The sequence below is a fragment of the Salvelinus namaycush genome, chromosome 23 (assembly GCF_016432855.1).
Source record: "Salvelinus namaycush isolate Seneca chromosome 23, SaNama_1.0, whole genome shotgun sequence".
NCBI classification, from domain to species: Eukaryota; Metazoa; Chordata; class Actinopteri; order Salmoniformes; family Salmonidae; genus Salvelinus; species Salvelinus namaycush.
In genome coordinates, this window is record NC_052329.1 from 17515601 (window position 1) to 17539841 (window position 24241).

A 24241-nucleotide genomic window follows, 5' to 3' on the forward strand; every position below is an offset into this window, starting at 1 on the left:
GTCGCACCTCATGCAAGAAACTCACAAAGCTTATTGCCATCTGGCAGTTCTTGTGGTATGGTTTTCATCGTGTTCCAAAGGCAGTGGCGGTGCTCTGTGTTTCAGGTCCTAAGTACTGGGTGGTTTGACAGCTTAAGATGAAAAGCCACTTTGGCTCCATATATGACTATGGATTCCCAGTCAGAGTAAGGAACATTGACGCTGCTGTTCATATCAGTGAATATGGAAAAACCGTATTCTTCATAGGACACGATTACTACAGGTAAACACAGTCTCTAACAAAATGTTTTTGGGTAAATGACAAACATAAAGTGAATGGTAATTACAGTATAATACAGTATTCTGGTGCAGAAAATATAATGTTTCCAAACGTCCACTGTTTTGGTAAGAGCAGTATGTCTTGACTGTTGCAGTGTTTGATGAATAGGCATTCCAGCTCCTGAGAGGCAAAGACTGCCATCTAGTGTTTAACAATGAGACATGTTAGAAAGCCACTGCACATAAGCAATCCATCATTTATAAGTTCAATGTTTATTTTTTATACAATGTATAGATACGATGAACACAGACGTTCATCAGACTGGCCAGGTATTGGGAGGAGTGTTGATGCTGCATTTGAGTTACAAGGTAGCCTATAAGTCACCTTGCCTTCAATTGCACACATTTTGATATCATGACACATTTGTGTTATTTTGATTACTAGGCCCACTTTAACAAAACATTATCATGTTTTCTCATCAACAGGTACTATCTACCTCTTCAGTGGAAAAAAGCATACAACTATGACTTGTCCTAACGTTTACAGCAATGTTCAACAGCACAAAGCCGACTTTGGCATCTCACTCATGTTCTGATTGGAACCATGTACACCACAGGTTGTTAGGGATCATATAAAAGAGAGTGTGGACAGGGCAGGGTGATAGAGAAAGAGAGGGTCTCCCCTCTCTGCATTACCACAGGTTTGTAAATTATGGGTCTTCCTATGGGTTCCGCGGTCCTGTTTCTGGCCTGTTTGGGTCTGTGTCAGGCTGCCCTCACCAGCACTCCAGAGGTCCAAACATCACCAGAGGACGACGAGACAGTTGCTGGGGTAATTTAGCATCACATGGCTCAGTGTGTTGCTACCCGTATTGTCAGTATTATCTCAGAATGAGGCGAGAAAATACTTGTTAGCCTACTTGTTATGCTTGTACTGTTTTGCATGAGAGTCCTAATAGGCATGATAGTTTAAAATGTTGTCTCTAATCCTCCTCCTACAACAGGTCTCAATACTACACAGATGTGGGGTTGACGAAATCAACTTCCCGGATTATTATCAAGCCTGACATTCACAAGAGCCTGGAGGCCATGTAGGCGTTCTTTGGCCTGGAGGCCACTGGGGTTCTGGACAAAAACACTCTGGAGGTGATGAAAGAGTCCAGGTATGGAGTGTCTGACATCAGCAGATATGGACACTTCCACAGGAAACCAAAATGGGAGAAGAGCACTGTCACCTACACGTATAGTAAAAGCTCTTTAAGTGCATTAAGTTTGACAGCTAAAATCAAGGAAAATAATATGGTATTCATGGATAATTGTTGATCATCTGCTGAAATGTCAAATCCGTTGTTACCCAGCCTGGGTCATTGTGCAATGCCTAGGTTGCACTGCACTGCAGGAGTAAAATGGGTCCCTTTTACTTGTCAGGTAATGTCAATGAGTGAGTGCTGAATGACTTGTGTTTAACAGAATCACTCAGTATACACCAGACCTGAGGCAGAGTGATGTAGATGCAACTATAGCCCAGGCCTTCCAAATCTACAGTGATGTAATCCCTCAATACTTCAAACAGATCTACACTGCCGACATCATGATCCTCTTCAAGGGTTGATGTGAGTATGGACTATCACAATGGTATGGATTCAATACCATCTCTATACACTACTGACAAAATATCTTAAATCTCGCTTGTCCAAACACAGATCATGGGGACTTCTATCCTTTTGATGGCCGAATGGTGTCTTAGCCCTTGCCAACTCCCCTGGACGGGACACACACTTTGATGATGACGAAACCTGGACAATGAGCTAGATGGGTGACCATCTGAACACACAACAATATTTAAAACATAGTGTTGCCCGATTCACTTATTCAACAGACTCACGTGTAATGTTGTCCTCAGGAGTGAATCTGCAGTTGGTGGCGGCCCATGAGTTTGGTCACGCTCTGGGACTTGACCGCTCCAGGGACAGGAGAGCTCTGATGTTCCCCACCTATCAGTATGTAAATACCAATGGATACACACTGCCTGGTGATGACAGACGTGGGGTCCAAGCCCTCAATGGTATTCAATCAATTTCTATAGAATAATTCTGTTCACTACATGTGTTTTTTATTACTATCTTTATGGAATCCTATTTACATGTTTGTGCGGTGTGTGTTATCTTAAAGGTACCCGTACACCTCATATCAAGCCTACACCCAAGCCCGAACCCAAACCAGGACCAGAGCCAGAACCCGAGGAGCCAACAGAGAACCCCAAGCCAGACTCCAGACCCAAACCCAAAGACGAGCAGTGCAACCGGGACCTGGTGTTTGACGCAGCCTCCTCGATCAGGGGAGAACTGTACTTCTTCAAAAATGAGTGAGTTGGATCCTTGCAAACATTTCCAATGCAAGACAATTTTATCATTATCTTGTAAGAAAAGGCCTGTATGATTGCAACCTGTGTTTCAAGCTGATTCTCTGTCATTATAGGTACTACTGGCTGAAGAGCACGGCTGTCCAAGGAATTAGGCTGACTAAAGTGAGCTCGAGATGGGCTCAGATTAACTATGTCGATGCTGCCTATGAAGTCCCAGCTAAATATGTGGTATATCTGTTTGAAGGTACAGTAATGACAGGAATGTCAAAAGCACCAAAAAATGACAGCTAAATTTGATTTGTGTACTCCCACTCCCAAACTCTCTCTTCTACAAACAGTATTTCCTTCCTCCTCCATTCCTGCCATTATTGAAAGAGATCGTGATACCTCACATCTCAAAATAGGGCTACTTAATGTTAGATCCCTCACTTCAAAGGCAGTTATAGTCAATGAACGTTCTGACCATAGTTCTTGTGTGTTTTGCTTGTTTTAGTGTTGGTCAGGACGTGAGCTGGGTGGGCATTCTATGTTGTGTGTCTAGTTTGTCTGTTTCTATGTTTGGCCTAATATGGTTCTCAATCAGAGGCAGGTGTTTTGTGTTGTCTCTGATTGGGAATCATATACAGTCGTATGAAAAAGTTTGGGCACCCCTCTGGGGCTGCATAATAATTTACTCTGTCATCACAGAAAATGATCACAGTGGCATGCCATTCATTTTCTAATAAAAGCTGAGTACTGGGGTATTGTCCAGACAAAGATTTTTAGTGTAGCAATATTAAGTTGTATGAAATTAAATCAGATGTGAAAAATAGGCTATGCAAAAATGTGGGCACCCTTGTCATTCTGTTGATTTGAATACCTGTAACTACTTAGCACTGAATAAATGGAACACACAATTGGTTTGGTGAGCTCATTAAGCCTTGAACTTCATAGACAAGTGCATCCAATCATGAGAAAAGTTATTTAAGGTGGCCAATTGCAAGTTGTTCTCTTTGACTCTCCTCTGAAGAGTGGCAACATGGGGGCCTCAAAACAACTCTCAAATGACCTGAAAACAAAGATTGTTCAACATTATGGTTTAGAGGAAGGCTACAAAAAGCTATCACAGAGATTTAAGCTGTCAGTGTCCACTGTGAGGAACATAGTGAGGAAATGGAAGACCACAGGCACAGTTCTTGTTCAGGCCAGAAGTGGCAGGCCAAGTAAAATATCGGAGAGGCAAAGGCGAAGGATGGTGAGAACGGTCAAAAACAGCCCACAGACCACCTCCAAAGACCTACAACATAATCTTGCTGCAGATGGTGTCACTGTGCATCGTTCAACAATTCAGGGCACTTTGCACAAGGAAAAGCTGTATGGGAGAGTGATGCGGAAGAAGCCTTTTCTGCACACATGCCACAAACAGAGTTGCTTGAGGTATGCAAACGCACATTTGGACAAGCCAGCTTCATTTTGGAATAAGGTGCTGTGGACTGATGAAATATTGAGTTATTTTGTCATAACAAGGGACGTTATGCATGGCGGCAAAAGAACACAGCGTTCCAAGAAAAACACTTGCTACCCACAGTAAAATTTGGTGGGGGTTCCATCATGCTGTGGGGCTGTGTGGCCAGTGCCGGTACTGGGAATATTGTTAAAGTTGAGGGTTGCATGGATTCCACTCAATGTCAGCAGATTCTTGGGAATAATGTTGAAGAATCAGTCACAAAGTTGAAGTTACGCCGGCGCTGGATATTTCAACAAGACAACGACCCAAAACACTGCTCAAAATCTACCCGGGCATTTATGCAGAGGAACAAGTACAATGTTCTGGAATGGCCATCCCAGTCCCCAGACCTGAATATCATTGAGAATCTGTGGGATGATTTGAAGCGGGCTGTCCATGCTCGGCAACCATCAAACCTAACTGAACTGGAGATGTTTTGTAAGGAGGAATGGTCCAAAATACCTTCATCCAGAATCCAGACACTCATTAGAGGCTACGGGAAGCGTCTAGAGGCTGTTATTTTAGCAAAAGGAGGCTCTACTAAATATTGATGTGATTTTTCTATTGGGGTGCCCAAATTTCTGCACCTGTCTAATTTTGTTTTGATGCATATTGCACATTTTCTGTTAATCCAATAAACCTAATTTCACTACTGAAATATTACTGTGTCCATCAGTTATTTGATAGATCAAAATGAAATTGCTGATCCAAACACCCAATTATTTATAAATGGAAATCATGGAAATTGTCAGGGGTGCCCAAACTTTTTCATACGACTGTATAGGTGGCTTGTTTTGTGTTGGGGTTTGTGGGTGGTTGTTTCCTGTCTTTGTGTTTTCTCTGCACCAGATAGGGCTGTATCGGTTTGCCACATTTGTTATTTTGTATCGTGTTTATCGTTTTATTAAACATGTTGAGCACTGGCTACGCTGCGTGTTGGTCCGATCCCTGTTACACCCTCTCTTCTCGTGAAGAGAGGGAAGGCTGCCGTTACAGAACTAATCATAATCTTGATGTGATTGGCCTGACTGAAACATGGCTTAAGCCTGATGAATTTACTGTGTTAAATGAGGCCTCACCTCCTGGTTACACTAGTGACCATATCCCGCAAAGGCGGAGGTGTTGCTAACATTTACGATAGCAAAATTCAATTTACAAAATGTTTTCGTCTTTTGAGAAAAAGTCATGAAATCTATGAAGCCTACTCAATCACTTTTTATAGCTACTGTTTACAGGCCTCCTGGGCCATATACAGCGTTCCTCACTGAGTTCCCTGAATTCCTATCGGACCTTGTAGTCATAGCAGATAATATTCCAATTTTTGGTGATTTTAATATTCATATGGAAAAGTCCAAAAGGCTTTCGGAGCCATCATTGACTCAGTGGGTTTTGTCCAACATGTCTCTGGACCTACTTACTCACTGTCACAGTCATACTCTGAACCTAGTTTTGTCCCATGGAATAAATGTTGTAGATCTTAATTTTTTTCCTCATAATCCTGGACTATCGGACCACCATTTTATTACATTTGCAATCGCAACAAATAATCTGCTCAGACCCTAACCAAGGAGCATCAAAAGTCGTGCTATAAATTCTCAGACAACACAAAGATTCCTTGATGCCCTTCCAGACTCCCTCTGCCTACCCACGGACGTCAGAGGACAAAAATCAGTTAACCACCTAACTGAGGAACTCAATTTAACCTTGCTCAATACCCTAGATGCAGTTGCACCCCTAAAAACTAAAAACATTTGTCATAAGAAACTAGCTCCCTGGTATACAGAAAATACCCGAGCTCTGAAGCAAGCTTCCAGAAAATTGGAATGGAAATGGCGCCACACCAAACTGGAAGTCTTCCGACTAGCTTGGAAAGACAGTACCGTGCAGTATCGAAGAGCCCTCACTGCTGCTCGATCATCAAATTTTTCCAACTTAATTGAGGAAAATAAGAACAATCCGCAATTTATTTTTGATACTGTCGCAAAGCTAACTAAAAAGCAGCATTCCCCAAGTGAGGATGGCTTTCACTTCAGCAGTAATAAATTCATGAACTTCTTTGAGGAAAAGATCATGATCATTAGAAAGCAAATTATGGACTCCTCTTTAAATCTGCGTATTTCTCCAAAGCTCAGCTGTCCTGAGTCTGCACAACTCTAGGATCAAGAGAGACACTCAAGTGTTTAAGTACTATATCTCTTGACACAATGATGAAAATTATCATGGCCTCTAAACCTTCAAGCTGCATACTGGACCCTATTCCAACTAAACTACTGAAAGAGCTGCTTCCTGTGCTTGGCCCTCCTATGTTGAACATAATAAACGGCTCTCTATCCACCGGATGTGTACCAAACTCACTAAAACTGGCAGTAATAAAGCCTCTCTTGAAAAAGCCAAACCTTGACCCAGAAAATATATAAAACAATCGGCCTATATCGAGTCTTCCATTCCTCTCAATTTTTGCTGTTGCGCAGCAACTCACTGCCTTCCTGAAGACAAACAATGTATACGAAATGCTTCAGTCTGGTTTTAGACCCCATCATAGCACTGAGACTGCACTTGTGAAGGTGGTAAATGACCTTTTAATGGCGTCAGACCGAGGCTCTGCATCTGTCCTCGTGCTCCTAGACCTTAGTGCTGCCTTTACATTTACATTTACATTTAAGTCATTTAGCAGACGCTCTTTTCCAGAGCGACTTACAAATTGGTGCATTCACCTTATGATATCCAGTGGAACAGCCACTTACAATAGTGCATCTAAATCTTTTAAGGGGGGGGGGGGGGGTTAGAAGGATTACTTTATCCTATCCTAGGTATTCCTTAAAGAGGTGGGGTTTCAGGTGTCTCCGGAAGGTGGTGATTGACTCCGCTGACCTGGCGTCGTGAGGGAGTTTGTTCCACCATTGGGGTGCCAGAGCAGCGAACAGTTTTGACTGGGCTGAGCGGGAACTGTACTTCCTCAGAGGTAGGGAGGCGAGCAGGCCAGAGGTGGATGAACGCAGTGCCCTTGTTTGGGTGTAGGGCCTGATCAGAGCCTGAAGGTACGGAGGTGCCTTTCCCCTCACAGCTCCGTAGGCAAGCACCATGGTCTTGTAGCGGATGCGAGCTTCAACTGGAAGCCAGTGGAGAGAGCGGAGGAGCGGGGTGACGTGAGAGAACTTGGGAAGGTTGAACACCAGACTGGCTGCGGCGTTCTGGATGAGTTGTAGGGGTTTAATGGCACAGGCAGGGAGCCCAGCCAACAGCGAGTTGCAGTAATCCAGACGGGAGATGACAAGTGCCTGGATTAGGACCTGCGCCGCTTCCTGTGTGAGGCAGGGTCGTACTCTGCGAATGTTGTAGAGCATGAACCTACAGGAACGGGCCACCGCCTTGATGTTAGTTGAGAACGACAGGGTGTTGTCCAGGATCACGCCAAGGTTCTTAGCGCTCTGGGAGGAGGACACAATGGAGTTGTCAACCGTGATGGCGAGATCATGGAACGGGCAGTCCTTCCCCGGGAGGAAGAGCAGCTCCGTCTTGCCGAGGTTCAGCTTGAGGTGGTGATCCGTCATCCACACTGATATGTCTGCCAGACATGCAGAGATGCGATTCGCCACCTGGTTATCAGAAGGGGGAAAGGAGAAGATTAATTGTGTGTCGTCTGCATAGCAATGATAGGAGAGACCATGTGAGGTTATGACAGAGCCAAGTGACTTGGTGTATAGCGAGAATAGGAGAGGGCCTAGAACAGAGCCCTGGGGGACACCAGTGGTGAGAGCACGTGGTGCGGAGACAGATTCTCGCCACGCCACCTGGTAGGAGCGACCTGTCAGGTAGGACGCAATCCAAGCGTGGGCCGCGCCGGAGATGCCCAACTCGGAGAGGGTGGAGAGGAGGATCTGATGGTTCACAGTATCAAAGGCAGCCGATAGGTCTAGAAGGATGAGAGCAGAGGAGAGAGAGTTAGCTTTAGCAGTGCGGAGCGCCTCCGTGACACAGAGAAGAGCAGTCTCAGTTGAATGACTAGTCTTGAAACCTGACTGATTTGGATCAAGAAGGTCATTCTGAGAGAGATAGCAGGAGAGCTGGCCAAGGACGGCACGTTCAAGAGTTTTGGAGAGAAAAGAAAGAAGGGATACTGGTCTGTAGTTGTTGACATCGGAGGGATCGAGTGTAGGTTTTTTCAGAAGGGGTGCAACTCTCGCTCTCTTGAAGACGGAAGGGAAGTAGCCAGCGGTCAAGGATGAGTTGATGAGCGAGGTGAGGTAAGGGAGAAGGTCTCCGGAAATGGTCTGGAGAAGAGAGGAGGGGATAGGGTCAAGCGGGCAGGTTGTTGGGCGGCCGGCCGTCACAAGACGCGAGATTTCATCTGGGGAGAGAGGGGAGAAAGAGGTCAAAGCACAGGGTAGGGCAGTGTGAGCAGAACCAGCGGTGTCGTTTGACTTAGCAAACGAGGATCGGATGTCGTCGACCTTCTTTTCAAAATGGTTGACGAAGTCATCCGCAGAGAGGGAGGAGGGGGGGGGGGGAGGGGGAGGAGGATTCAGGAGGGAGGAGAAGGTGGCAAAGAGCTTCCTAGGGTTAGAGGCAGATGCTTGGAATTTAGAGTGGTAGAAAGTGGCTTTAGCAGCAGAGACAGAAGAGGAAAATGTAGAGAGGAGGGAGTGAAAGGATGCCAGGTCCGCAGGGAGGCGAGTTCTCCTCCATTTCCGCTCGGCTGCCCGGAGCCCTGTTCTGTGAGCTCGCAATGAGTCGTCGAGCCACGGAGCAGGAGGGGAGGACCGAGCCGGCCTGGAGGATAGGGGACATAGAGAGTCAAAGGATGCAGAAAGGGAGGAGAGGAGGGTTGAGGAGGCAGAATCAGGAGATAGGTTGGAGAAGGTTTGAGCAGAGGGAAGAGATGATAGGATGGAAGAGGAGAGAGTAGCGGGGGAGAGAGAGCGAAGGTTGGGACGGCGCGATACCATCCGAGTAGGGGCAGAGTGGGAAGTGTTGGATGAGAGCGAGAGGGAAAAGGATACAAGGTAGTGGTCGGAGACTTGGAGGGGAGTTGCAATGAGATTAGTGGAAGAACAGCATCTAGTAAAGATGAGGTCAAGCGTATTGCCTGCCTTGTAAGTAGGGGGGGAAGGTGAGAGGGTGAGGTCAAAAGAGGAGAGGAGTGGAAAGAAGGAGGCAGAGAGGAATGAGTCAAAGGTAGACGTGGGGAGGTTAAAGTCACCCAGAACTGTGAGAGGTGAGCCATCCTCAGGGAAGGAACTTATCAAGGCGTCAAGCTCATTGATGAACTCTCCAAGGGAACCTGGAGGGCGATAAATGATAAGGATGTTAAGCTTGAAAGGGCTGGTAACTGTGACAGCATGGAATTCAAAGGAGGCGATAGACAGATGGGTCAGGGGAGAAAGAGAGAATGTCCACTTGGGAGAGATGAGGATCCCAGTGCCACCACCCCGCTGACCAGAAGCTCTCGGGGTGTGCGAGAACACGTGGGCAGACGAGGAGAGAGCAGTAGGAGTAGCAGTGTTATCTGTGGTAATCCATGTTTCCGTCAGTGCCAAGAAGTCGAGGGACTGGAGGGAAGCATAGGCTGGGATGAACTCTGCCTTGTTGGCCGCAGATCGGCAGTTCCAGAGGCTGCCGGAGACCTGGAACTCCACGTGGGTCGTGCGCGCTGGGACCACCAGGTTAGGGTGGCAGCGGCCACGCGGTGTGAAGCGTTTGTATGGTCTGTGCAGAGAGGAGAGAACAGGGATAGACAGACACATAGTTGACAGGCTACAGAAGAGGCTACGCTAATGCAAAGGAGATTGGAATGACAAGTGGACTACACGTCTCGAATGTTCAGAAAGTTAAGCTTACGTTGCAAAAATCTTATTGACTAAAATGATTAAAATGATGCAGTACTGCTGGCTGGTGAAGTAGGCTAGCTAGCAGTGGCTGCGTTGTTGACTTTGTTTGAAAGTGTTGCTGGCTAGGTAGCCTCGATAACTGGCTAGGTAACCTCGATAACTGGCTAGATAATTACTCTAAACTACACAATTATCTTAGATACAAGGACAGCAAAGACAACTATGTAGCTAGCTAACACTACACTAATCAAATCGTTCCGTTGTAGTGTTTCGGTAGAAGTTGGCTAGCTGGCTAGCTAGCAGTGTTGACAACGTTAGGACGGCGAAAATAGCTGGCTAGCTGACTTTGTTACCATCGATCACCACATTCTTTTGGAGAGATTGGAAACCCAAATTAGTCTACACGGACAAGTTCTGGCCTGGTTTAGATCTTATCTGTCGGAAAGATATCAGTTTGTCTCTGTGAATGGTTTGTCCTCTGACAAATCGAACTGTACATTTCGGTGATCCTCAAGGTTCCGTTTTAGGACCACTATTGTTTTCACTATATATTTTACCTCTTGGGGATGTCATTCGAAAACATAATGTTAACTTTCACTGCTACGCGGATGACACACAGCTGTACATTTCAATGAAACATGGTGAAGCCCCAAAATTGCCCTCGCTAGAAGCCTGTGTTTCAGACATAAGGAAGTGGATGGCTGCAAACTTTCTACTTTTAAACTCGGACAAAACAGAGATGCCAGAATTTCTAAGCAAACAGCTGGAGGCAGGGCTTTCTCCTATAGAGCTCCATTTTTATGGAATGGTCTGCCTACCCATGTGAGAGACGCAGACTCGGTCTCAACTTTTAAGTCTTTACTGAAGACTCATCTCTTCAGTGGGTCATATGATTGAGTGTAGTCTGGCCCAGGAGTGTGAAGGTGAACGGAAAGGCTCTGGAGCAACGAACCACCCTTGCTGTCTCTCCCCTCTCTCCACTGGGATTCTCTGCCTCTAACCCTATTACAGGGGCTGAGTGACTGGCTTACTGGTGCTCTTTCATGCCATCCCTAGGAGGGGTGAGTCAATTGAGTGGGTTGAGTCACTGACATGATCTTCCTGTCTGGGTTGGCGCCCCCCCTTGGGTTGTGCCGTGGCGGAGATCTTTGTGGGCTATACTCGGCCTTGTCTCAGGATGGTAAGTTAGTGGTTGAAGATATCCCTCTAGTGGTGTGGGGGCTGTGCTTTGGCAAAGTGGGTGGGGTTATATCCTTCCTGTTTGGCCCTGTCCGGGGCTATCATCCGATGGGGCCACAGTGTCTCCTCACCCCTCCTGTCTCAGCCTCCAGTATTTATGCTGCAGTAGTTTATGTGTCGGGGGGCTAGGGTCAGTTTGTTATATCTGGAGTACTTCTCCTGTCTTATCCGGTGTCCTGTGTGAATTTAAGTATGCTCTCTCTAATTCTCTCTTTCTCTCTTTCTTTCACTCTCTCGGAGGACCTGAGCCCTAGGACCATGCCTCAGGACTACCTGGCATGATGACTCCTTGCTGTCCCCAGGCCACCTGGTCGTGCTGCTGCTCCAGTTTCAACTGTTTTGCCTGCGGCTATGGAACCCTGACCTGTTCACCGGACGTGCTACCTGTCCCAGACCTGCTGTTTTCAACTCTCTAGAGACAGCAGGAGCGGTAGAGATACTCTTAATGATCGGCTATGAAAAGCCAACTGACTCCTGAGGTGCTGACTTGCTGCACCCTCGACAACTATTGTGATTATTATTATTTGACCATGCTGGTCATCTATGAACATTTGAACATCTTGGCCATGTGCTGTTATAATCTCCACCCGGCACAGCCAGAAGAGGACTGGCCACCCCTTTTAGCCTGGTTCCTCTCTAGGTTTTTTCCTAGGTTTTGGCTTTTCTAGGGAGTTTTTCCTAGCCACCGTGCTTCTACACCTGCATTGCTTGCTGTTTGGGGTTTTAGGCTGGGTCTCTGTACAGCACTTTGAGTTATCAGCTGATGTAAGAAGGGCTATATAAATAAATTTGATTTGATTTGGTCTCATATTTCCACAGGTGACAAATACAGTGCCTTGCAAAAGTATTCATCCCCCTTGGCATTTTTTCCGATGTTGTTGCATTACAACCTGTAATTTAAATGGATTTATATTTGATTTTCATGTAATGGACATACACAAAATAGTCCAAATTAGTGAAGAAAAAATAAAAACTGAAAAGTGGTGCGTGCATATGTATTCACCCCTTTGCTATGAAGCCCCTAAATAAGATCTGGTGCAACCAATTACCTTCAGAAGTCACATTATTAATTAAATAAAATCCACCTGTGTGGATTATAAAATGCAAATGCAAATTAATTACTTAAAAATCATACAATGTGATTTTCTGGATTTTTGTTTTAGATTCCGTCTCTCACAGTTGAAGTTATGATAAAAATTACAGACCTCTACATGCTTTGTAAGTAGGAAAACCTGCAAAATCGGCAGTGTATCAAATACTTGTTCTCCCCACTGTACATGAGTTTATAAAGCCTTCAGCACAACATTTGCTCTGGACAAAACTTTTGCTGATGAAGCCAATGTTTCTTCCTATAGGTTACCTTTACTTCTCAGATGGTCCAAGGCAGAGTGAGTACTATCTGGCGTACAAACGGGTGATTGGTGTTCTTCTGAACTACGGCTGGCTGGATTGCTACTAAGATACTACTACTATTGATAATACGATTTAGTTATGAACATTCTATATGTTCCTGCAAAAAAATTACAAACTGCAGTATTTCGCTAATTTTCTATCTCTGTAAATAATTGCAAAACTGTTGTAGGCTTACTACTGTGTTTCTTGCTTGTCTATCACTACAAAACAAGGGAAAGCTATTATAGAGTGTATGTCTACTTTGATATTCATCCATAAATATGAATATGTGTATGGGCTCATCTCTAAAAGAGACCTTGGTCTCAGCATGACTCCCTGTCAAAATAAAATTGAAATGCAATAAATAAGTGATTGCTGTATTTGATTTATATCAAATGACGTGCATATAACTGTTGGGTATGTGTATAATAGATCAAGGGTTGTTCGTCTATTTCTTCATTATTGTCAAACTCCTGTCGGCATAGCCTAGGGATTCAAATAAAAGTCAGATGTTGTGTAAGTCGACATGTTTACTGTACCTTCTGGCATTGGCAGGACTGCTGGCACTTGTTTGTTTCTCATTTGATCATATCTGTTGTCAGAGAGCAAGATTCGAGACGTTCATTGATAAAACATTTATCATTAAATAAATGCAATTGATACAAATATTGTTTAGTATTATTGTGAACGTAGCTCATACTCAGTTCCAACTACAGATACAGCATACTTGAGCACATCAGCTGTTGACAACAGGCTGCATAAAGAACTACATTTCCCAAATCAAAAAAAAAAGAAGCAATTTAATGACAGGAAAGGCATGGTGCTCGTTTTAATTCCTCCGAAGCGTAGTTTCCGTCAGTTTTCTAAAATAGTTCAGGCGATAAAAACAAGTCGACTGCACAACGCGTTGTTGGATTTTTGCAAACCTTTCATCATAGTAATTGTTGAGATTAGAAACAAACATTAACAAACATACTCTCCGGAAAACGTGTTTGTTTGCTAGCGTCAAGCTTTTGCTGCAACGTGTAAGTTATGTAAACAATGCAATGGAGACAAGCGAAGAAGTGCTTCAGGGTTCTCCGATGATTCACGGAAAAGAGCAAGCGCGAATTGACAGGAGTGGGGTAAGTTTTTGCAAAATATAACGAATACTCGTACAGACCTTCATTCGCGTAAACTGCCGCGTTATCTGTGATCATTGATAGCTAACTAGCTGGTAGTAGCTGCTCATGCGACGTCGCCGATCTACGACGAGCTCATTTCCAAAACATCCTCATGCCTCTTCTTATTTTCCCAGGGAGTAGCTATGTTCTACAAAATCATCTAGATGACCAGAGTTCTTGGATGTGTGTTTTCGTTTCGTTCCAGCCCTCAACGAGCAGAAACCAGACCACAGGAACTCCCCTCTCACCTATGGACCCACTGAACACACTGTCCAACTTTGAGTCAGAGATGGAGCCAGACGGACAGGGAAACTACTCTCTCTTCCCTGCCTTGGACAACATGGCCAGCCTGGCAGGAGCTGCCGAGGCTCTAGAGAGGTAAGCAATACCAAATTAACCAAATTACACACACACGTCCTTATTCTGTTGTATGTGGGAGGACAAATAGGCTGCCACTACACAGGAAAGATAATGTTGGGTCTTTCTGCTAGTATTATATGAGGATAAGTCTCTTACATTAATATTTATTTGCTTTGTCTGAAACTGTCTACCTAAATATGAATGTCTATTCATTCTTTTTCCAGTGAACCAGCTAACGATGTTGCAGACAAGCCCAATCTCACATGGCTTGATGCTGCGCAGGTACAGTATTTTTTTTTAACACAGCACTGTCTGTAGGCTACTGTATGTACCATGTTGACATTTAAAATCAGATTGCTGTCTGTCAGTGAAATGCAGCAGCAATACAACAGTCTGCTCTTTCCCAGATTGTACTGGAGGCAGCTGGACGCCCAATGCACATCAAGGAGATCAAACAGCAAATCATTGACAGGGGATTGGTTCAGTCCAAGTACAGTACAACATTATCAATTCTATAGATATAGAATGCATTTTAAAGAAAGACAAAATGCGTCAACTGCATCCATTTAAACAAACGTATTTTAAACTTTAAAAAACATTCCTGATAGATCAACAGCATGATATTCCCAGTAATCATTCCTCAACTGCCCATAACCACATTTATATTCTATTTCTGGACAGTGCGAAGTCGAGCCTTGAGGCTGTCATGTACCGTGAGGTAAGACTAATGAGACACTTCAATGGCCGTGATAGGTCCAAAGCTTATAGCATCTCCATTTTCTTTGCTGTACTACAATGGACTCCACACCAAGGCCACTATAAATGAAGCAGTTCACTTTATTTTCGTTATTTGTGCTGTACATTATCGAAGTGGATATTTCAGTATTAAAACAACTTTTTTTTTTTTTTGCTTTCTGCATATCATTTCACTCTGTTGCTTTTCCCTTCCTTTTGTTATTGAAAGAAAGGCCGTTAGTTGAACGTAGGACAGGTTTGCACATCAATGGCCTGTGCCTTGAACCAGAGAGAATGCAATGGTGCTCTCTGCTATAGTGTGCCAGGATTAGAACATTCATCATGATGCTCTTAAGTAGCAGATTACACAGGCTAGATCTTAGTCATTCAAGGTTACAACAGTGAGACCTACCCTTAAGACATTTGTCAGTTCCCCAACACCTAGCCCTGGCCTTAGTATCCCACTATGTTGCAGACACAGAAAGGCAGCAGGAGATTCAAGAGGATTGAGAACAGAAATGGAGTCTTTGCACTGTTGGTAAGTTATCATTATGCAAAGGATGTCAGAAGAAATCCCTTTAGTTCAATTCTATCACTGCTGATCTGACAAATATAGACATTTAGGAGAGTGCAGTGGAAGATCAATGTGTTTGGATAATTAACATTAGAATTTGTTCCCTTATATAGTCATTGTAGCCATGTTACTTTGCTCTGTCACAGTTTTCATTTTGCGTTGTATAAGTTACTGTTCCAGATATACCTCATCTACATAACATTGTCATTGTATGCACAATCATATGTGGATCGTGGCCTACATTGCCACTAGTATTTGAATGTGGCGTTATGATGCAATGCCCACTGAGTTTGGTCTCTCTCCATCCACAGACAGATGATGAGGGGCAGCAGGCTCTACAGTCCTTCACCACCCAGTCTTTCATGGGGTCTCCCCCCCAGTCAACCTTCTCCAGCTCTGGCTCTGCAGCCTCTCTGCCTCCCTTCCCCTCCCCCACGGGTCTCTCTGAGACCAGGCCCAAGACCAAGAAAGGCCCACGCAAGAACCAGAACGAAAAGTACAGACTAAAGTACCTCAGACTACGCAAAGCAGCACTGGCCATGATTTTTGTGAGTACTCTACATACTAAAGACAATCACTTGAATGAGTATTATTCAAGTTATTTCTGTAACACAATGTGTTCAGATGCTACATGTGTCCCCCATAACACTTAGATGTATGGAAGAGAAATGTTGGAGATGTGTAGTAGACTATGGTATTATAGGCTGAGGGCTGAAGTCACTAACTGAATATCCCACAGGAGAATGCGGCTCTCTGTGATGAAGTTGCACACTTAGAGGAGAAGTTTGTGCGAGCAAAAGAGGAGCGCAGGTGAGTTTAACTGTGTTATATTGATGCATTAAAAAAAAAAACTTTTGGACACTGATAGGTACTTTGAAAACAGTTTTTGTTGTCTAATCGGGCATCTCTTGTGCTTTGTTTTCCAGGTTCTTACTGAAATCGCTGTTGCAGTACCAGTCTGTGTCAGAGGGGGAGCTGCTCACCGCTGCTACTACCAGCTCTCACACCCCTGTGACCTTCAGTTCTGTCCCAACGGGGGCGTCAGTCCTGCCTGTGGGTCATAACCTGGCCTCTGGGACCTCTGGGGCAGAGGAGGGCCTTCCTAAGAAGCCTAAGAAGGAACGAGGCAGGGAGAATGGAAAAGAGGATGGTGGGTAGAGCCATGTTCATATCAGCCTACCTGTAGATAAGACAGATTCTTATGTCTAGTAATGATGTATTTTCTTTGACTCCATAAAATACATTTTCCTCAGGTCCAAAAAGAATGTCAAAAAAGCGTAAGCTTGCTGACGCGGGGTCTCGTAAGCTGGTTCAGCCCATCGCTCTGGACTCCTCAGGACGTCCTGTCTTCCCCATAGTACTGGGGGGTCTGACTGTGTACAGTCTAGGGGAGGTCTGTGTCTCAACTCATACTTATGCCTCACATTTGCTCTTTGTAAAAACTGTCCAACTTATCTTACATTGTTCTCCTTTCCTTGTCTCCTCACTTGCATAACCATTCTGTTGAAAGTACTGAACAGATTTCCACCATATTGCCCTACCTTATCATGTTGGTCAGGATCAGTGTCCATGAAAGGAGACCAGGAGAGGCTATTTAAGACTGTTGGGACACAGCCCATGACTTCTCAGATCAGTGGCTAGAGAATAATGAATGATGTCCTTCTCTGTTCCAGATTATCACAGACAGGATGCTGTTCCATGACCAGTGTGCCATCTACCCAGTGGGTTTCTGTAGCACACGCTTCTTCGCCAGCATGAAGAGCCCTGATCAGCAGTGCCTCTACACCTGCCAGATTAAGGACGGGGGTGGTGGCCCACAGGTACACTCGCACTAATGGAGCTATAAAACATTATGAAGTCATGTGCTAAGTAAGTCAATTAGGTGCTGTGAGACAGCTTATGTTTTTGTGAGGAGTGTTTTCCTTATCAAACCACCCCCCCCCCCCCCCTCCCAGTTTGAGATAGTGCCTGAGGAAGACCCTCAGAATGCCATAGCTGCCTCCTCTGCCCTCACCTGCCATTCCAACCTGCTGAAGGCCATTGGTGCTCTAAGGTACCTGCTTGCTGTACAGACTGGCTTATAGAATCAGTGGATGCATTTCATTGTATGACTTTTCTCTCATTATCTTACATCTATACCCCTACAGATCTAAACCGGTGGCACCCATCGTGCCTTCAGGAGCAGACTTCTTTGGCTTCTCCCACCCCACCATCCAGAACCTGATCCAGAGCTGCCCAGGAGCACGCAAGTGCAGCAAGTGCGTCTCAAGTATAATGTCATCTACCTCACTGGAAATTAATTGAACATTGCACATTATCTTTGTGGAGATTGCAATTGGTGCATTTCCTTTTTCAGATGAACTGACCTTTAATATACTCTCTCATATCTGCTAAAGTACATGTAGCTGAACAACTTATATGTTGCTTATTGGTGTGATATGTCCCTGTAGTTATCAGTGGATCCGTTTTGAGGTGTGTCGTCCAGGCGACGGCCAGGTTCCACACAGCCTGTCTGAGGACGATGCCTCGGTCAGCTTTGAGGCCTACCAGAAACACCAGGGCTTTGATGACACCATCAGGGGGGAGAACAATCTAGTAGGTGAGGCCGAGCAGTTTGCCACACTTTCTCTACCTACCTGTACACCCCCTAACCTCATAATTTAGCATATAATGGCCTTTGTTTATTATTCTTGTTGTCTGCTAGCAGAAATAGAAAGCAATGATATTATGGGTCAACTATCCAGTCAAGATCTGATTTCAACCACTCAATCCCATCTTCTTTCCCCAGGCATGACTCCACAATCCCCTGGTTCCTCTCACCAGCATCTTCTGAGCTCACCCACCCTGCAACCTTCTACATCTTACTTCAGCCACTGATCCGTTCCTCCTCAACCTCCAGACCAGTGAAGTAGTGGTAAAGAAAAAACTGGTAAACGATGATCGCCTTTTGCGGTTAATAAAGTAACGCTCCATATATTTTCAATGCATTTATTTGTGATAGGTGGGTAAATGCTTGTGCAAAATAAATTAAATGGCATTTACCCTCCACTACACCACTGCTCTAGAAAGCCTGGTGACACCTGTGTGGAGGTTCTCAATAGGACCAGTTGCGTCTGTACTGACATTGACAGTTCTAGAAGGAACCAAGAAGAGGAGACTACAGAATCATGTTCTCTTACATTTAAATGATCAATGTACGTTGTTGTTATCATGTGAAAGAAAGTTGATCTGACCGCCCTCTGCAGGTCTCTTTGTGTAGTTGATCAAGTTTGCCCCTGTATGTACCACTGTAGTTAGTACTATAAAATGGGTGGTTTGAGCCCTGAATGCTGATTGGTATACCACGGGTATAACAAAACATTTATTTTTACAGTTCTAATTACATTGGTAACCAGTTTATAATAACAATAAGGCCCCTTGGGGGTTTGTGATATATGGCCAATATACCAAGGCTAAGAGCTGTATCCAATCCTTAACTGTGGTATATTGGCCATATACCACACCCCCTCCTGCCTTATTGCTTAACTATAGTTGATTTGGTGGACAATGTAAAATGGACTACGCCTGGCATTTCAATAAAAACATTTTATTTCATTTTACTATCATCAAATAATAGAACAAGGTAATAATGATTAACAATCATTTCTCATATGGTATCATTCAAAAACAAATTTCCCACCCATTTGGGTTGACTAATCCATTTCTAGCAGAGGGGGGTTCTCATCTCACTGCTTGTCTGGCCAGCGGTTGAGAGTGAAGGGAGGTGCAGGTAGAACCCCATCAGCACTGTAAACAGGACATGCCTTAAAGTCACAAGGCCAGTCCCTCCATGCGTAGCGCAGGCCGGCTACATTATTCATGGAACAGTAATTCGTGGACACTTGGACGGCGCTAAGGCCCCACTGCAGTATGGGAGCTGGGACCCACAGTGACAGAGAGTCACAGGGTGCCCTCACCACTGAGCAGCAAATCTGAGGAAGAAACAGTCTGGTTAAGAAATGGTTTCCCCTGACACTTTTTTAGCAAGGTGGAAAAGCCTACATGATAACATGCCAAGCTGCTGACAAAGAAAGAATTCAGACCCAGTTCATCCAGCCCAACCTGATCATGATCGGTAGAAACACTAATAATAATGTTGTACTGTCACATACACCAGATAGGTGCAGTCAAATGTGTTGTTTTACAGGGTCTTCCATAGTAGTGTGGTGCCTCTGGGGCAAATGAGAGTTTATTGCCTTGCTCAAGGGCAGATCAACAGATTTTTCACATTGCCAGATCGGGTATTCAAACAGGCAACATTTTGGTTACCAGCCAAGCACTCTAACCACTAGGCTAAATGCTACCCCATACTTTAGAACACATTACAACTACAGCCATCACACTTACCTGAAAGATATCTTTGGATTGAGTGACAGACACTCTCTGGTCATAGGTTACGTTGATATACTGGTCATTGACCAGGACCCGGCTAGGGAAAGGCCCCTGGAATGAGACACCCTCCTCCCCATAAGCCACAGCTCTCGCCCCTAGAGACAGTCTATAGGCCACGTCCTGCTTGTCCCGGGGATGGATACTGGAACAAAGTCACTGGTAAACATCTTGTTCCACATTCTAATACCCTCATTAGCATACCACTTAGAATGATTCAATACATGCATCCTAAGTGGTATGTTAGTTTCCATATTGGAACGTAGCCTTGTATTCTCACAGTATTCAAATGTGAACTGCTTAAAGCTTTTAGAAGAGTACAGGCCTATCAAATACTGTGGTATCCATTCTATGATTGTTACTTACCTGCCAAAAGGAGACATTTCATCTCCTAAGTCCATAGCAACAGCCATGAATGTGTTCTTCATACGCAGGTTGGGAGCAAAGCCATAGTCTGCAGTCTGGTGCCAGCGTATGTTTGGAAATCCCTCACTTAAGGAGGCCTTTCTATACGTAGAGACCTCAGGACAAATATAGACAAAATCAACATAACAGCGTAAGCAACATTGGATAACATCCTGGAGTGATACATTGTCAAGATTCCTACTATGCTAGATAGCGGCAAGAAAAAGTATGTGAACCCTTGGATTTAATAACTGATTAACCCTCCTTTGGCAGCAATAACCTCAACCAAACGTTTTCTGTAGTTGCGGATCAGACCTGCACAACGGTCAGGAGGAATTTTGGACCATTCCTCTTTACAAAACTGTTTCAGTTCAGCAATATTCTTGGGATGTCTGGTGTGAACTGCTCTCTTGCCAAAGCATCTCAAGCGGGTTGAAGTCAGGCCACTTCTTTTAAAACCATTCTGTTGATTTATTTATGTTTTGGGTTATGGTCCTGCTGCGTCACCCGACTTCTGTTGCGCTTCAATTGGTGAACATTCTCCTGAAAAATGTCTTGATAAACTTGGAAATTCATTTTTCCGTCGATGATAGCAAGCTGTCCAGGCCCTGAGGCAGCAAAGCAGCCTCAAACCATGATGCTCCCTCCACCATACTTTACAGTTGGGATGAGGTTTTGATGTTGGTGTGATGTGCCTTTTTTTCCCCCCACACATAGTATTGTGTGGTCCTTCCAAACAACTCAACTGTAGTTTCATCTGTCCACAGAATATTTTGCCAGTAGCGCTGTGGAACATCCAGGTGCACTTTTGCAATCTTCAGACGTGCAGCAATGTTTTTTTTGGACAGGAGTGGCTTCTTCCATGGTGTCCTCCCATGAACACCATTCTTATTTGGTGTTTTACGTATTGTAGACTCGTCAACAGAGATGTTAGCATGTTCCAGATATTTCTGTAAGTCTTTAGCTGAAACTCTAGGATTCTTAACCTCATTGAGCGTTCTGCACTGTGCTCTTGAAGTCATCTTTGCAGGTTGGCCACTCTTAGGGAGAATAGATAGCAACTGTGCTGAACTTTCTCCATTCATAGACAATTAGTCTTACTGTGGACTGATGAACATCAAGGCTTTTAAAGATACTTTTGTAACCCTTTCCAACTTTATGAAAGTCAACAATTCTTAATCTTAGGTCTTCTAAGATCTCTTTTGTTCGAGGCATGGGTCACATCAGGCAATGCTTCTTATGAATAGCAAACTCACACTTTGTGAGTTTTGTTAATCGGTAAGGCAGCTCTAACCAACATCTCCAATCTCGTCTCATTGATTGGACTCCAGGTTAGCGGAGTCCTGACTCCAATTAGCTTGGAGAAGTCATTAGCCTAGGGGTTCACATACTTTTTCAACCTACAGTGTGTGAATGTTTAAATGATGTATTCAATATAAACAAGAAAATACAATTTGTGTTATTAGTTTAAGCACACTATGTCTATTGTTGTGACTTAGATGTAGATCAGATCAAATTCAATGTGATGACCAATTTATGCATAAATCCAGGTAATTCCAAAGGGTTCATATAATTTTTTCTTGCCACCGTACATTCACAGGGGATTATGTTTTGTCACGATTTCATTTGGTGAACAAAAAGGAGAGCAGTTGTTGATAAAGCCAATAAAAATCAATCCGGTTTATTACAATTATTTAGGGAGAACACCTTCAGAGCTGAAGCAAAGCAATGTCTTACGGGCATGTCAGAGGCCAGACATGTTAATGTCGCTGTTACTGTATTCGAAAAGATGGGAGAAAAGCTCCAAGCTGCTTTACCTTGGTACCAGAGGTCATTTTGAGGAGTGGATGGATTATGGCATTCCACAACACAGAGTTAGTCTGCTTAGACAAATACATTGAAGGTGTATATGGCATGGGGATCCTGGATGAAAAAAAAATAACATAGTCCAACTGATATCAAGTACCATAGGTGAGAGGATATTTTAACTTAGTCCAAAAGAAACAAAACAAAAATATTCACTTGTCTACCCATCTACAATCCCTAAGAAAGGTTCAATAATTTGCATACCTAAAAAACATCTCTATTGCAAGAGTAAAGCTCTAGGGTCCCTGTACACTTACCTGTTAATCCTGTCCAGTTCACAGTGTTGGAGTGCTCGTGGGGAGGACCATGCCTCTACAGGTGTGCCTCCCCAGCAGGACGTCACTAGGCCGATGGGGTACTTCAGCGCCTTGTACAAGTGGCGCCCAAACATCCAGCACACTGCAGAGTAGTGCTTGAAATCCCCACCACCCAGCAACTCTGTTCAGGAGGTTTAAGATTAATTCCCATTATCAACTAGATGTATTAATACCATTTCACTTAGTCAGTTGGCTGACAGCTATCATTTGCATGAAATTTCACATCTAATTGAGCTAATAGACTGTATGGAGCCTATCCATACTTGCTGTGGGGACAGACCAGGGCACCTCCACTCCAGCCAGGTCAGTCAGCTCAGTGTAGCTCTGCTCCAAGGCAGCCATAAAGATCCGCACCTGAGGGAACTTGGAGACCAGAGCTAGCTCCTCTGATGCATTGAACACCTTGAGGACGAGACATAATAATGGTATAACTCAGTTGGTGGAGAGTGGCGCTTGCAACGCCATGGTTGTGGGTTTGATTCCCAAGGGGGACCAGTATGAAAATGCACTCAATACTCTAAGTCGCTCTGGATAAGAGCGTTCGCTAAATGACTCAAATATAAATGTATTAAAACTATGCAGACTCAGACTTATATTAACATTGCCGAGTAGTCTTAGAGGGAATCTTTGGAATCATGCAGTTTTCACCAGAGAAGTTGTGAAAGCCATGTTGCTCTGTCCCCCACACAGCCAGACATCCCCAAACAGCACATCTGTGAGAGTGATACTGTGGTTGTTCTGGAGGACTGCAGTCAAGTTGTAGGGACCGCCAGCTTCCATTGGGACAAGGGCCACCTTCCATATCCCTGGGAAGAGATCCAAAACCATGGATCAGTGAAGGTTACCCTTATGTCTTCATATACAAGGCAGAAAAAGTGGGACACTGAGCACAATTAACTTCAAACAATTTTGGTGCTTTCTTTGTTCCTTATATCCTTTTCCTCATTCTAACAGATGTCACCATCACCTTTATTGTACGATGTTATTTCTTAGAAAAAAACTTGACATGAGTTTAGGGATTTATCAACTTTCCTCTTTGAAATTCTGCTAATTTCATCCTCAACTTCATGACATGACTGGATAGGCACGCTAAACTAAAGGCATTGTTGGGATCAGATAACTCACCGGCAGCCACACTGACAGCAGGTGCATTGTTAGTGACTGGTCCTCCTGATAGAAAGACTGTGACCTCAGCATCATCGGGTCCATAGCCCCACAACACAGCCCTCTCTGGGGCCTTCTGCAGAACCATGTGATCGCCATAATAGGAGGCAAAGCGGAACCCACCGTCTGGAAACAAAAATAACTATTATTCATCTACTGTTTTAGAAAATATTTATCCAGTCAATATTCAAGGCAATTAAACTAAATCATATTACTCATATTCAAAGTTAGACTGTCAAATAACATCTAAATATTATCCAAACAGAAAAATATATTGAAATATACACAGCATACAAACATTAGGAAACCCTTCCTAATTTTGAGTTGCAAAAGCCTCAATTTGCCGAGGCATAGACTCCACAAGGTGTTGAAAGTGTTCCACAGGGATGCTGGCCCGTGTTGACTCCAATGATTCCCACAGTTGTCAAGTTGGCTGGATGTCCTTTGGGTGGTGAACCATTCTGGATACCAGTGGTGTAAAGTACTTAAGTAGTACTTTCAAGTATTTTTACTTAAGTAGTTTTTTGAGGTATCTGTACTTTACCATTTATATTTTTGACAACTTTAACTTCACAACATTCCTAAAGAAAATGATGTACTTTTTACGCCATACATTGTCCTTGACACCCAAAAGTACTCGTTACATTTTGAGTGCTTAGCA

At 44.1% G+C, this 24241-nt stretch overlaps 2 protein-coding genes and 1 pseudogene across 4 annotated transcripts; 2 read left to right on the forward strand and 1 right to left on the reverse strand.

Annotated features, from left to right (window-relative positions):
- The first annotated feature begins 137 nt into the window (after positions 1-137).
- LOC120018506 lies at positions 138-12635 on the forward strand (annotated as a pseudogene).
- Positions 12636-13396: 761 nt separating this feature from the next.
- Positions 13397-19015, forward strand: tbrg1 (transforming growth factor beta regulator 1). Of its 3 annotated transcripts, none has more exons than XM_038961137.1 (15): positions 13397-13692; positions 13937-14109; positions 14316-14373; positions 14499-14581; positions 14773-14809; positions 15302-15364; positions 15712-15948; positions 16140-16210; positions 16327-16550; positions 16654-16793; positions 17074-17220; positions 17356-17453; positions 17548-17658; positions 17851-17995; positions 18189-19015. In XM_038961137.1, the coding sequence occupies exons 1-15, from the start codon at positions 13615-13617 to the stop codon at positions 18192-18194; spliced, it is 1671 nt and encodes a 556-aa protein (XP_038817065.1). In that variant the 5' UTR covers positions 13397-13614; the 3' UTR covers positions 18195-19015. The 3 variants fall into 3 exon arrangements, with proteins under 3 accessions (XP_038817065.1, XP_038817064.1, XP_038817063.1); XM_038961136.1 differs by having other exon boundaries at positions 13399-13692; positions 13866-14109; positions 17851-17999; XM_038961135.1 differs by having other exon boundaries at positions 13400-13692; positions 17851-17999.
- A 75-nt stretch (positions 19016-19090) lies between these two features.
- Positions 19091-23799, reverse strand: LOC120018507 (sialate O-acetylesterase-like). The gene is made up of 9 exons (XM_038961735.1): positions 23796-23799; positions 23542-23706; positions 23065-23222; positions 22680-22818; positions 22357-22537; positions 22051-22156; positions 20195-20349; positions 19787-19973; positions 19091-19371 (listed from the first exon to the last, which is right to left on the reverse strand). Exons 1-9 carry the CDS (start codon positions 23797-23799, stop codon positions 19126-19128), a joined length of 1341 nt encoding a protein of 446 aa, XP_038817663.1. The 3' UTR covers positions 19091-19125.
- Positions 23800-24241: the final 442 nt, after the last annotated feature.

Coding starts and splice junctions, on each gene's coding strand:
- tbrg1 (XM_038961135.1), top strand. CDS start 13,615: ATGGAGACAAGCGAAGAAGTGCTTCAGGGTTCTCCGATGATTCACGGA. Junction 14,810..15,301: donor AGGCTGTCATGTACCGTGAG/GTAAGACTAATG, acceptor ACTATGTTGCAG/ACACAGAAAGGCAGCAGGAG. Junction 15,365..15,711: donor ATGGAGTCTTTGCACTGTTG/GTAAGTTATCAT, acceptor CTCCATCCACAG/ACAGATGATGAGGGGCAGCA.
- LOC120018507 (XM_038961735.1), bottom strand. Junction 20,350..22,050: donor AAATGACCTCTGGTACCAAG/GTAAAGCAGCTT, acceptor ATTTGTCCTGAG/GTCTCTACGTATAGAAAGGC. Junction 19,974..20,194: donor GAAATGTCTCCTTTTGGCAG/GTAAGTAACAAT, acceptor ACTTTGTTCCAG/TATCCATCCCCGGGACAAGC.